Source organism: Xiphophorus maculatus, chromosome 8 (assembly GCF_002775205.1).
Source record: "Xiphophorus maculatus strain JP 163 A chromosome 8, X_maculatus-5.0-male, whole genome shotgun sequence".
Classification (NCBI taxonomy): domain Eukaryota; kingdom Metazoa; phylum Chordata; class Actinopteri; order Cyprinodontiformes; family Poeciliidae; genus Xiphophorus; species Xiphophorus maculatus.
The window spans coordinates 1,004,870-1,019,280 of record NC_036450.1 but is presented as its reverse complement, the minus strand read 5'-3'; the positions used below and the strand labels follow the sequence as shown (position 1 = coordinate 1,019,280).

Below are 14,411 nucleotides of genomic sequence, written 5' to 3'. Positions count from 1 at the left end.
GTGTGTCTTGTCTCTATGCTGTAACTGCGAAATAATTTCCCTGCTGGGATGAATAAAGTACTTCTATTCTATTCTATTCTATTCTATTCTATTCTATTCTATTCTATTCTATTCTCCAATCAGATATTTCTAATTTCAATCTGTGGTTGGAATGTGCTCTCCACTCTCCTCTCCTGCTTCATATGATCTGCTAGAGGTGGTGTATTGAGGCCCAGCCTGACTTTGGTTGGAGTTGGATTCGTTCTATGATCTCCTTCTGTTTTCTCTTGTGAGCATCTGAAGAATCTTCTGTTGGGCTCTTTGTCCACACTTTCTCTGTCGTCATGAACTTTCTAAACTTGTCTATCTAGTTGACTGCCACTGAGCAGCTTCTATTCTTTGAATACTTATTAAACAAGCAACAGGTGTATGATATTGCATATTTTGGTATTGATCTGATGCCAAGTAAATACAGGGCCAGTATTGCCACTACTGATACAGATACTTTCTAAAGGTAGGAATTTATTACTACCTCTAAAATAAAAAGGTAGTAAATTCCTGCATGTCTATAATGCAGGTTAATTAAAATATGAAAGGAATACAGATTCCTTTCATATTTTACAGCAATTTTACAACAGCAATGTTGGAACAATGTCAGCGTCCGTTATGTGTGTGTGTGTGTGTGTGTGTGTGTGTGGGGGGGGGGGGGGGGGGGTAGGAGAGTTGGGGGGGATTGAAAGAGCATGTTTCTCAAAACTAGCTAGCTAACCAAGCTAGCTAACATTACTGTCTGTATTCTATTGTGTGTGTGTGTGTGTGTGTATGTGCATTTATTTATCCAGCCATCCATCCATCCAATCATTCACCAATTCATCCATTATCCATCCATCTTCTTTTGCTTATTTGGGGTCGGGTTGCAGGGGTAGCAGCCTAAGTAAAAACACCCAGACTTCCCTCTCCGCCACCACTTGTTCTCTCCAGGGGAATCTTAAGGCACTTCCAAGCCAGCCGAGAAACGAAGTCCCTCCAGCGTGTCCTGGGTCTTCCCCAGGGCTCCTCCTGGTGGGTCATGAACTCCTCACCAGAAAGGCATCCAGCAGGGACTGAATCAGATGCCCGAGCTCCTCAAATGGCTCCTCTTGACCTGAAGGAGCAGCGGCTCTACTCTGAGTCCTTCCTGGATATCTGAACTTCTCACTCTATCTCTAAGTTAGTGCAGCATTAAAAAACCAAGAATATAATTTTTCATAAGGTGCACCATCAGGGAAACCAGGAGACAAACATGCTTGGTTTCTAATCTGTTTAATCAAATTTTTAGGTTAAAGAACAAAAATGCTTTATTGCCTTTTTGAAATAATTATCTTCACAGTTGTTTATACATACATACATAGATATGCATCTTAGATTACTTTGGAACATTCTTATTATTTGTGTTTAACAATGTTTTTTTATTTTTCTGTCGTCAAAGTACTGTTGTGAACACTGAAAATATGTTTTCTACCTAAAACAGTTTAATGGACCACTCTCCACCTGTGTGGGTGGAAATGAAACTACAAATAAACACAATTGTGCCTACAATAATCTCCACCATTAATCATAGTTATGTTTTATGGCATCTTTAATAAACCAGACCATTAATGTTGTCTGCATTCCTGTAGTTGACACATAACCTTTTTGCTGTTTCATAATGAATTATGTGGCAAATGAGCAAGATTTTCCCTCCACCACATTTTGTTTGATGATAAATTTATTTTGTATTACATGAAAAAAGTAACATCAGAGATTTAGTCAGTTAAGTCAGAATAATGACCTCATCGTTGCATCTACAGCTGATTCTCTGCAATATGCTGGTATTGTAAAGCTGCTCTGCTTCCTTCATCCATGTTTCTTTTAATTCGTTCTAGTTTGTGGACTTTCTTGTCTCCTTTCTCTTTCATCTTCTCAATCAGAAAGTCCAGGTGGACTAAAGTAGATGCTGAATCAACTTTCAGAGCAATCTTTTCTAGTTTGACAACATGCTTGTAGGACTCATCCAGCAGCTCATGTTTCTTTGCAGTCAGATGTTTAATTTTTGTCTCCAGACCTTCTAAGTAACTCAAGTTTTTCTCTCTTTCAGTTTTACTGTTGTCATACTTTTGCTTTATTTCTTTCAGAGTCATCTTAACTTTTCTTGTTTTGGTCACATATCTCCAATTTTCTTTCACATGATCAGATGTGGGACACTTCCCACTGCAAACAATGCAGTGACCTGCTGTGATGACATCACAGAAGGCAGGACTTGGGGCCAGAATGCATCCAGGATAGTGACAGTTCTCCTCACAGCGAGTACAGCACATAGCTCCTTCAAAAGAACCACCTTTAAACTGGTTTTTGGCATTTATAGGTTCTTTGACTTTGTAGGACTCCTCTGTTTCTATAGTAAAATTTTCATTCTTTTTCATCTCTTCTTTATATTTAATCAGGTCATGTTGAATTTGTCTGATTTGCTCCTGTTTTTGTTCCGTTTCAATTATTCTTTCCTGCAGATTTTGAATGCAGGCTGTCAGTTCACTGCGCTCCTTTATAACAACAACCGTTGCCTTCACATTTTGAGGTTGCGCCTTTTCCAGAAAGGCAGTGAACTCTGTCAGTCCTTTCTCTGTTATCTTATTGGCCCCTTCCAGGTATTTTGCTAGTTCGTTCCGGTCTTCGCTCTGACAGTTATTAAACAAGAAGTAGACAGGCTGCTTCTTCTCATTTTTGGCACATTTAATGGTTGAAACTTCAAGAGCTTGAAGGACATTGTTTGGTGTTCTTCCATTTGAGTGAGTGATGAGAGCTACGATGTTGTCTTCTATGTTTTTTCCAAACAGCGACATGATGGAATTCAAGATATACATCAGTCGGTCACTGAGACGATTATCGCTTGCTTTCATTACCAGACCCACTCCATGAATTGCATGAACACCATCCATTGATTGAAACAAGTCAAGTAATCGCTGACTGATGTTAACATCATGTTCTATCCCTCTGGTGCTTCCAAATCCCGGAGTATCGATAATGCTCAAAGAGTAGGGTATGGCTTTACCTTCAAAACCAAATATTTCATAGACAATCACTTCAGACGTTTCATGGTCCACCTCCTCCACGATTTGGAACCAAACCTCATCCTGAAACTTCACTCCCATGGTGAAATTGGCCAGTGCATTGATGAAAGTGGATTTTCCTGCTCCTGTTTCACCAACCAATAGGATTGTTTTATGTCTCTTGCATCCATCTTTTTCACCAACTGTCAGTTTTGTCAGCTTTGCAGATTTTTCCTTTTTTGGCCTCAGCTGGTAAACAGATGGATTTCCTGACTGAATCAGAGTACTTTTGGAGATTATGGTGTCCAGTGTGCAATTCCTAGAAGAGAAACAAACTTACTCAAACCATTTTGAAAACTTATACTGTATACTGATTTCATCCGTTCAAAACTAGTTGTTAAATGTAACAATATTAAATATTTATCAAGCTTATATTAAAGCCTTAAAAACATTTAAGACCCAATGACTTCAGTATATGGGAAGTTTAAATCTAGGAAGTACTATAAATTACAATAGCTTGGATGGAGTCAAAATAATAAAACCACCAAAGGAATATTAACCTAAAGTATAATCAGCAATACCTTCAGAGTGATTTCAGGTTTTTTCCACTTGTCCTTTGCATCATGTCCTTTATAAACTAAATGTGTTTTTTTACTTATAAACTGTATAAATTGGTTATTTAGGGCTCTATTTTTATGTTTGAGTGAATTTAGTGAATTTTGAGTGAATTTTTAATTTTCATGTAAAGTAAGTTCTGAAATATTTTACGTAGAACTGTCTTAGTGTTGCCCTCCTTAGGGCAAATAGTACCTAAGCAGTTGAATTTTCCTATTGGTTACAGTGGAAAAGCTTGGTACAATTTTGTCATAGCCAAGCTCTCTGGTATAAAACCACCTTATTCAGACACAGAGCGCCACCTGGTGGTGAGTCAGTAGTTGGAATAGTGAGTGATTGTAGCAATCATTGATTGATACCATTTTCAACTTTGCAAATGTGTGATTCATTTGCCTTGTGGTGGATACACAGCTCGAATAATAAGGTTACAGGTGTTAGTGTTTGTTAGGAGACCTGGAATCTTGTCATGGATGTTTTAAACATTAGCTGCAGGGAAGACAGTGAGATTCCTCGTTACATACCTCACTGCTGCACTGCTGATGTCTAGAGAGGGGGGTCCTGCTCTCAGTTTAGTTCGAGGCAGAGGAGCAGGTGTACGAGCCGGTGAGGTAGAAGATGAAGGCGGACACTTTGAGTCACTAACCTTGCTTGGAGATTTACTGGAACATAGAACATAAGCATAAAAACCGTCTTCTATCTATTTTTAAGGTCAGTTTATTATCATGCTTTATTTAAGATACATCGGTAGATATTTGTTTTTGTTCAAACTAAAAATAAATAGAATATAAATGCAGCAGAATAATAGTCATTTTCTGCATAAAGGCACATCTTAGATGGCAATGTCACACATACTGGGTATTTAATATCAGAAGTATATAAGAAGGAAAAAACTGAGCAAATTACACTTGTTCCTGCTCCAGGTTCTGATGGAGGTTTCAAGGGACTAAACGCAAGGGCAGACTATCGTTTAAAAGACTTATAATCCAAAATACACTGGTAGAGTATGAATTTGTAGAGAATATTTCCAGTCTAATTTTGAAAGTTTCTTTAAACTTTAATATTACATTTTCACACTGACAGTCTGAATTTAAACAGATATTAGTTTCTGTACAGATCCAATCACTGATTTGAGTGAGATCCAATAAACATACACGGAGCATACTGATTTTATCAAATATTTAATTCACAGAAGACCAATAATTTTATGCAGAACATTAACTGGAGTGTCTCAGGATATATACAGTCATAGTTAGTCACAACTTCATTTCTGATTATATCACAAAGGAAATAAAGAAACTCTATTAATGGTCCAAAATATTGAGCTAAACTTAGACAGCATTTCAAGTCTATTTTACAGCTAAAAGTAATGTATTATACAGTACAAGTCAAAACTGCATTGTCAAAATGTACTTTTAAGGCAAATTGTGTTGGAGAACATCTGAATTTCAACTGAACTAATTCAGTTTAGTTCAAGAAAATACTTAAGAAGAAGGAGGTAAAACAAAAACAATTTTCAATATTTCTTTTTGATATATGTTTCAAATTGTATCAATATTTTGTGGCATCAAAATGGTATCAAAACATTTAAATCTAAGTATTTTTCCAATAGATTGTTTTACAGTCAGAATCATACCAACACTAACCTACCTATTGTTAAATACAATACACCGGTTACAATGAGTGGTGTAATTACTGTTGAACATAGCTGCACATAATCATATTTCTGAATATTTTAACATTTATTCAAACTATTGGAATCGTGGAAAAGATTGTAAAAGTAACAGTTCCCAACATACTACTAATTTATCAAGTTTGCAGTCTATTAATTGGAGTTCATCATTATAATGATACATCATTTTTGTCATAAAATATTTGTTGGTTTGCTCCTTGTTACTCTTGTTTCTCGTTACAAGAAGCAAGAGATGCAGTCTCTGGTTAATTACTCTGTTTTCTCTGATATTGTACATCATATTCTCAAGTTACATGACCACAAAGATTAAAAAATAGTAGTTGAACAAAAGATGCAATTTATTATCTTAAATAATTAAATCATTTTCCCTTTATCAAAATACTTTGGTAAATTCCTTTATTAAAAACCTAATCAAAGTTTTATATCAAAGTTTCATGAAGTACAACCTTTTCAGAGTCATGCACCTAATGAGACTTTCTTGTTAAACTTGTCACAGATTTGTTGTGACTGTTGATTCTTCCCTTTTTTACACGGTTGTTACTCTGCCCCACAAGTACTGCAGTGCTAATTTGGTCCCTTCATCCATTTGGGTTCTCATCTCTTCCAGTTTCTGAACTTTCTTAGTGTCTCCTATTTCCTTCATCTTTGCAATCAAGAAATCCAAGTGAACTAAAGTGGCCCCAGCATTAACTTTGAGGGCAATCTCCTCCAGTGTGATAACATGTTGGTACGCTTCATTGATGAGCTGGAACTTCTCTGATCTCAGTTTCTGTATTTCATTTACAAGACCTTTTACAACATTAAAGTTTTTCTCAACATCACCCTTCTCTCTCTTTATGTCTTTTTGAACTCCTACAGTCTTCTTAACCTTCTTGGTCTTAGTGACATATCTCCAGTTTTCCTTCACATGAGCTGATGCAGGACATTTACCAGTACAGACAGTGCAATGCCCTTTTCTAATGACCTCACAATGTTGGGGACTGCGAACAAGTGTGCAGCCAGGATAGTGGCAGTTCTCCTTACAGATGGTGCAGACCATTGCTTTCTCAAAAATATTTTGCCTGAAAAAAAGTTTTTGACTTTTCAGAGGCTCCTTTTCTTTGAAAACAACATCGACTTCAACAGTGAACGTCTCTGATTTATTCATGTCTTCTACTTGTTTGACGAGCGCATCATGAGTTTGTTTGAGTTCCTCTTGTCTCTGCTCTATTAGTAGGATTCTCTCCTGCAGGTTTTGGATACAGGCTGTCAGGCTGATGCGTTCATTCAGGACATCTGTAGTCATTATCAGTTTTTGGGCTGTTTTCTTCTCCAAGAAGGCTGTAAAGGTTCTCAATCCTCTCTCTGAAATTTCAGTAGCAATTTTTAGAAATTCAGTGTCCTCTGATCGGTTATCACTTTGGGAGTTATCAAAAAGAAAATAAATAGGTTGCTTATTTTCATTTTTGGCACATCTTATTTTTGTAGCTTCAAGAGCTTGAATAACATTTTTAGGTTGTCTTCCATCTGAGTGAGTTATGAGAGCCACAATGCTTTTCTCCAGGTTTTTCCCAAACAGAGACATGACTGAATTGAAGACGTATGAAAGGCGATCATTCACTCGATTATCTGTGGCCTTCACCACCAGACCTACAGCGTGAATCTCCTGAATTCCCTCATCTGATCGAAACAAGTCAAACAATCTTTGACTGACAATAAAATCTTTTTCAATCCCTCTGGTGTCTCCAAATCCAGGCGTATCAATGATGGTCAAAGAGAATGGCAGAGTTTGATCTTCAAACCCAAAGATCTCGTAAACCATCACATCTGATGTCTGGCTTTCAGTCTGCCCTCTCTTCTCATCTTCTACAATCTTAAACCAGACCTCATCCTCAAACTTCACTCCGATGGTGTGGTTGACCAGAGCATTGATGACAGTAGACTTTCCTGCTCCTGTTTCACCAACCAGCAGCACTGTTCTGTTGGCCTTGTTCAAATTTTTCTTTCCGAGAGTTATCTTAGTCAGAGGTCCAAAGTCCTCTTTTTTTGTGTTTAGTTGGAAAACGGATGGGGATCCTGACTGGATCAGGAGACTTTTTGAGATGATGTCCTTGAATTTAGATGATGTATTCCTGTTGAAAAAGTTAATAATTTACTAGCTTAAATTCCTCTCCCAAATGGAGTAGAGTAATACAAATAAAATAATCTCTTCTGTTTGCTTTTTCTTCTTTATTATGAAGACCATGAGCTTAATTTATGAGCATATGAGCTTGTTTTATGTTTTATTCAAGTAATTCTTGCTAACTGATTAGAGGCAGCTGCGAAGAACCTAAAACTTTAACGGGCTAAATTATGTGACATTCTTCTTACTCACACATGTGAATGAGATCAATATAATAATAAAATCGGTCTTTGAGAAGGCATTTTAGACACAATCCCCCAGTATTTTTTACTATGTACAAACTTCTTATTGTAAAGCAACTGTAAAAATGGTTTTTAATGACTCCCCTTACGTATAACATACAGACATTTGTCCTTTTTAATACTATAAAACTATATCTTCAGTTAATTTATAACTTTTCTCTATCTTGAAAAAGATCTGATTTAGTCTCCTTTTACTTTGCATAATGATAAAGTGATTGGAAACATGTTAAAAATGTTTTTATAGATTGATAAGTACAGATTTACATAAACTGTAACAATAAATGTTTTTACTTACATTCTTTGCATGATGATGAAGTGTTGAAGATCACTCCTGTGAGGTTGAAACAGGTTTTTATGACTAATGAAAAACAAATAGTAAAGTCACTGTTATCTGTTTTTATGTCAGTGTGTTAAAGTAATTCATTAGACAAACTTTGTTGTATACAGTACACATACAGTAAGTGACCTAACAGAGAAAGCACAACTGGAATTAGCAGATTTGTGTTTTAAAAAATCCAATCAGCTGTAAAACTACGTTCATATTCATCAAATTGTTGAATAGTTTAAGTGGTCCTTCAAAAATGTAATGAAAAAAACAAACATGTCAGCTTGATGTTTCAGTTTTTATTCTAACCTTGTAACATTAGAAAGTTTTCCTACCTGTGCAGACAACCACACTGCTGCTCTTTACGATGCTCAGTGAGGCTATGAAAGCAAGAGTAAAGAGAAGTCAGCATTCAGAGTTTTATATTCTACAAGAAGGGGAGGAAACTCTGGTCACATGATTTCACTGAAGCGTTTTTTGTTCAGCAGAACTATGCTGAAAGCTTTCTTTACCTCCTCTGGTTGATAAAGTCTGTCCTAAACAGTGTAGCTGCTAATGAAACTGAGTCCAGTGTTTCATTCCTCAATATTTCAGTTTTGTTTTCAGTAAATGTATAACATTATCAAAATAATAAACTTAAATTTACATTTTTTAGTCGTCTGGTAATCAGTTCAACTGTTTCTTTGTACTAGGAAACATTTATCTTTACAGTATCTTTTATAGCATTTCTCAAGACAAATGACAAAATCAAGTGTTAAACTAATTTAACTAGTTTAATTAAAACTCTTGATAATCTGTGAAGGAAATGATGTCCTAATGATGAGCATTAGATGTCCTGCCTGATTTGAACTACAACTATCTGTCTTTTAGAGCTACCAACAACAAATTTGTTTTATGCAAAATGCCTTCATAGGACTGGACTTCTAAATCCTGAATTAAAACATAATTAATTGCTTTCATTGCTAGCACATCAGGCTCCCCTTTCATCCAAACTAACTGAGGAATGCTGACAGTAAAATGTGTGCATCAGTGGATGACTTGACATTTTATTTTTCTTGGCTGGAGACCAGGCATTTCCACTCCTTGATGAAAAACAAAAAGAAATTTTATTTTTCTTTCAACTTTGTGCAGAGTAACGAGTTTCTCATTTATCATTATAATTATATTAACATAGGTATTTTGAACTTTTTATTAGCAGAAGCTTGACTGCCTCTTGTCAGTCAAGGTTTGTGATTCAGGTCTGATGCAAAAATACTCAGATCAGTTTTCAGTAGATATTTTTCAACCTACGTTGGAAAAAAATATATCACTGCAGTAAACTGAAACTAAATATTTTCATAGCAGCTTTATTGATTTTACCCTCATTGCTTTGCAATGTCAGAAGACTGTTTCATTTACAACCACTGATGTGAACCAGCTGTTATGGTTGGTGTAGGCTGTGTTCAGATAGGGCATTTTAAAATGCACAACATGGTATCTAAAGTTTCATTTTTTCAAACCACTGTTGAGATGTACTGGATAACAAATGTTATCCTAATAAAGATCTTTTAGCCTTATACTGAGACCGCATGATTCATTGTGAAATATTTTATTTGTGGCTAATTTATTATTAGAAGTTTTTTCTGAGTCAGATTATAAATCTTTTTATTGAAGTTTTAAGGACATGATTGAAAACAGCTCACTGTAAGTTACACTTTTCATATGTCATTTTCAGTAATTTCTGGATATATTTAGGTACTGAGAACACATTTTTCAATTATCCTGTTAGGAATTATACAAAATAATTAAAATATGTTTATAATGACTGAAAAGACAAGCCAACATGCTGACAAGTTTGATTATTTGGAAGGATGTTTTCTGGCAATAAAATACTTTATAAAAGCAATACTAAAGTGAAAATATGTGTTTATGACATATTTTTGTTTTATTTAAACTTTGGTAACTGCAAAATATTTACCTTTATTTACTCTATTTGCTTTCACATGACCTGTCACAGCATATTAGGCTTGTGGATAAGCTGGTTGTCTGAATGTTGAAGGGCAACTTGGCTCTACAGAAAGCATACCAATATGTAGTAGATGGTTTCTTGATTGGCTCTTTTACATCAAGGTTCCATCTGACATCTGAGTGCACAGGTTGCCATTGTTTTCTCACATCTACAGAACTTAGAAAATGTTTTAATGATATTAAAAATTTCTGCTCCATTGTATTTATAGTGTATTGTAGGTATAATGTCTGTGTTACCAAAGTTTGACTTGATTCCAGGTTTCTGACTCAAAGCCCAGTGGATTTTAAAGCAATGTCCCACAGAGGAATATATTGTTTCAGTTCTTCAGTTGCCTTGATTCTAATGACTGATCTACAAAGCAGCTGTAGACATACGAACTTTGCAAAAGGAGTTTATGTCTGTCATTGTATTGTTTCAGCATCATATATTTTCACTTTAGTAAAAAGAAGCAAAGTCTTTTTGAGCTATCATCAGCTTTAAGCTGGTTTGTTATCTTTGTAAAGTCAGATGATGGTTGTTTCATACAGAACCAGTGTACTGAAACACCCTGCTATGGTTGGTGTCAACTGATTCCTGATAAAACATTCCAACATGCCCGGCATGGCACGCAAGACATGTCACTCCTCCAAACACCTAAAACTAATTTATTTATAATAATGTGCTAAACAAGGATGAATAATTGATCATTTATGGTCTTTGTTTTGTTTTTCTGCTGCATTTGATTTAAAATAGCTTTGTGGTCCCTGGTATAATCCACACATTAGTTCCTTTAAATTATTTTTGTGAATTGAAGAAAATCTGATCTCAGTCACAAAATCTCAGACATGTAATACTTTTTTATTTGTTTATTTTGAGAAATAATAATAATAACATTCTTTTCCAGAAAAAATAGCAATGCACTTACTTTCCTTGGAGCATTTGGTTTTTTGTCATGTTTTAAATTGTAATGTAAATAATACTAAGTAGTCAGCTGTTTTCTGTGTGGGGCCCAGTGGGGCTGATGATGACATGTCTTCCTGATGTTCTGGCTACTATTTAGGGCTTAATGGGGCAGGAGGGGATTCAAGGCACCAGATAACGGTTTAATTCCCATTTATAGTTGCTTATTGCAAAAATGCTTGATATTTGTTTTACGTCAGAACAATCAATTACCTGCTATTGATGTTTTTTATAATGTCAGAATTTTGCATCCAATCTTGATGACTAGTTGAAAGACATCTTTCTTACAGATATGTCACTTGTGAGGAAACATTTTGTCTGACAGCAACACAATGCTATCACTTTAACAGAATCAATGCTATCTTCACATTCCTCTCATACAAACCCTGACATTGTTGGCTCAGATGTATTTAGATGGAACATTTTAAAATGCACAGCATGACACGTAGCACAAAAACGTGACTTGATTCCAGTCAGCATGTGATCTTGTAATAGCACATTAAAAGGCCAGAAAACATTATATAGATCCATCTATCTATCTACAGTGAACCCTCGTTATTTCGCGGTTCACCTTTCACGGTCTCGCTGCTTCGAGGATTTGCATCGTGCATTGTGTTCTGCATTCTGATTGGCTAAACAGTCTCCGCTTCTTCTCTACCTGTGTGTCAATAACTTTGCGGGTAATATGTACACGTACGTAAAACAGCTTGCCAAATTATTTTTCTTTTTTTACCCCTCCAGGGGGTCTTTTGTGGGCTCTAGTGTCCCTTATATGACAGTAGGCAGACAGGAAACGGGGAAGGAGAGGGGGAAGACATGCGGCAAATGTCGTCGGGTCCGGGAGTCGAACTCGTGACGGCCGCGTCGAGGACTCAAGGCCTCCAAATATGGGTCGCGCTAACCGCTATGCCACCACGGCACGCCCAGCTTGCCAAATTTAACATAATCGATGGTGGCATGTCGGTTTATAAGAATCTTTTTGCCCAGAAAAAAAAAGAGTGACAACAGCTACTGATAACTATGTTCTTCTTTCGAAAAAACACACCTGCACCGCGGGCTTTAGAAGAAAAAAAGTGACAGAGCGGAGTCAGAAGAGCAGTGAAATGCAGGTGAATCACTATTTGTCCAACTGCACTTTGTATTTTTTTAATAATCATTTTTTCCCCGGTCTAATCCAATGACTCTGGTCGCGGTGGGGCGGTGCTGATCTCTGCAATTTGAAGCCTTCACTTCGTATTGATGATTAAAATTACTATTTTTCAGTATAGTAGTTATTAGTAAAAAAAAAAAGAAAAACGTTTATACAGTACTTTTATTTGTTAAAAACAATGCTTAGCCCTGTAAAAAAGGTTTTGTTCTTTGTTTAAAATCTATTATGGAGTATTTCATTGTATAATAATTGTTAAAAAAAAATAAAGGTTCCTACTCTTCGGATTTCGCTTATCACGGGTTCTTTTTGGAACGTAACCCCGCGAAAAACGAGGGTTCACTGTATAATATAAGGTAAATAGGGGAAACAATGCAGTTAAATACATACTTTCTATGTATCAGCTGATTCTAACTTCATAGTATAAAATGGAAAAGAAAACAAAGTACACTTCATAATTCCAGTTCAAATTGGTTCAATAAAGACATTGGCAGTTGTTGCATACAACAACAACAAATAAATTAAATCAATCAAACAAGTTTGATTGATCAATGTAGCTACAAAGATATCTTTGGTACCAGACTTAATTGCTGCACCAGCATGGAATACAACTAACAAAATAATCATAAAAATTATCAAATCTAGGACCAGGGGAAATGCCTTTAAATATTAAAGGTATTGCCTTTCATTCAGCTTATTTAGTTTGGTTTTACATTTAGTAATTAATTAAGTGGATTGAACTGACCTGAGCAAATGATAGTCGAGTTTATACCTAATGCTAGCTGGCGGAGCGTAGCCTGTAACTCCAGGAATAACACTCTATGCTTAGATATGATATCGACTCACCGTCGAGTAGTGAATTGTTTGAGGAGGTTGATGCAATGTTAACCGTTCTAATGTAGCAGCGGGAAGCTATACCAGTTGTCAACCAGATCACAACTTGGTGAGCACCACAGCGGGAGGGAAATAACATTAGCGGTGCTATTGTTGCAGGTACAACATTGTGTCAGATCGTAGTTAGTAACATAACTTACCACAGATCAACAAGTTTCATGTATTACTCAATTCAGATTTGGATGTTTCAGGTTGTTTTACAAACAATACACTCCAACAACCACAGTGAGCAGCAGCATATGGGAAAACCCGGAAACACGCATGAGGATCCCAGAACGTAAAAGGAAGGTGGTTTGGTCATGGCAGTCACGTGGGTTACATGTGGAGATTTGTCATTTTCAAATGGAGCCATGAAGTTTGTGTAGATGGTCTATTTTAGGGCTTGTTTTGTACAAAACACTTAATGACTGACAGGAAACAATAGATGTCAAGAAGGGTTAATAGGTGTTAATTGACCGGTAAAGCTGGAGGCCTGCTGGAGGAACGTGAGTAATCTTGCAGTCCGATCTCACAATAATACAGCTTCTGTCTTACCGGCTGCCTCTCTGCCCATCTACAGATTCGTCCAGATCTGCACAAATTGACCAGGATCTCTGATCAAAAGTGTCCTCAAACTCCATTTCTCTTTGTTTGGCTTTCTCTTCCGCTTTTTTCCCCTTGTCTGTCCCTCTTTTAGGTCCGTGTGGAACACAGTGAGCACATGTCTTTTTTTTTTTTTCCTTTTTCTGATTTGACTTCACACACCTTGTACTAATAGACATGATTATAATGTAGGCCTGGTTTTCTTCCAAGGACTTCAGGAAAATTGTTAGATTGTTCAGCACGTGTCTTTTACACTATCAAGAAAATGTTGATAAAAATTAATGGGATTGCCCAAAAAAATGAAAGAGTCATCACTAGCAAAATAAACCATGAGGTTAAACAGATACAGTATATTGATTCCTCCCAGGTTTGTGTTTTACATACCATAATGAAAACAAGGGAAGCAAATCTGACTTGCAAATATGTTGCTGATCAGGAAATGTTATCTTCCACAGCAAACAATAGTATCTCTTATGTATGTATTTTATCATGTCAACAGACGTCTTTGAAACACCCTGCCTGTGGAAACACCCTCATGATGGCTGATGGGGGTGTTCAGATAAGGTTTTCAGAAATGCATTTCATTTTACAAAATGAAACTTGGGGTTTTAAACTGTTTAAGATGTACTAATTTTATTATTATGCTGCATGTAATATTGTGTGAACAGCCTCAGTGAGTATGAAAAAATACAAAGGGAGTTTTTCTTTTGGGTAACCGACTAAAAAATAATTTTAACAGCTGTTCAGACATCATTCTATTTTTT

General features: G+C 36.2%; 1 protein-coding gene across 1 annotated transcript; it reads right to left on the bottom strand.

The window, feature by feature from the left end:
- Positions 1-1,327: 1,327 nt before the first annotated feature.
- LOC102229450 lies at positions 1,328-13,674 on the bottom strand. Its single transcript, XM_023337970.1, has 5 exons — positions 13,600-13,674; positions 8,413-8,457; positions 8,048-8,083; positions 4,181-4,318; positions 1,328-3,363 (listed from the first exon to the last, which is right to left on the bottom strand). Exons 3-5 carry the CDS (start codon positions 8,056-8,058, stop codon positions 1,803-1,805), a joined length of 1,710 nt encoding a protein of 569 aa, XP_023193738.1. The 5' UTR covers positions 8,059-8,083; positions 8,413-8,457; positions 13,600-13,674; the 3' UTR covers positions 1,328-1,802.
- Between the last annotated feature and the right edge of the window lie 737 nt (positions 13,675-14,411).

What these genes read in the sequence shown, in the direction of transcription:
- LOC102229450 (XM_023337970.1), bottom strand. An exon ending in ATCAGCAGTGCAGCAGTGAG is followed by an intron (nt 3,364 to 4,180) that starts GTATGTAACGAG and finishes TTTCTCTTCTAG; the next exon opens with GAATTGCACACTGGACACCA.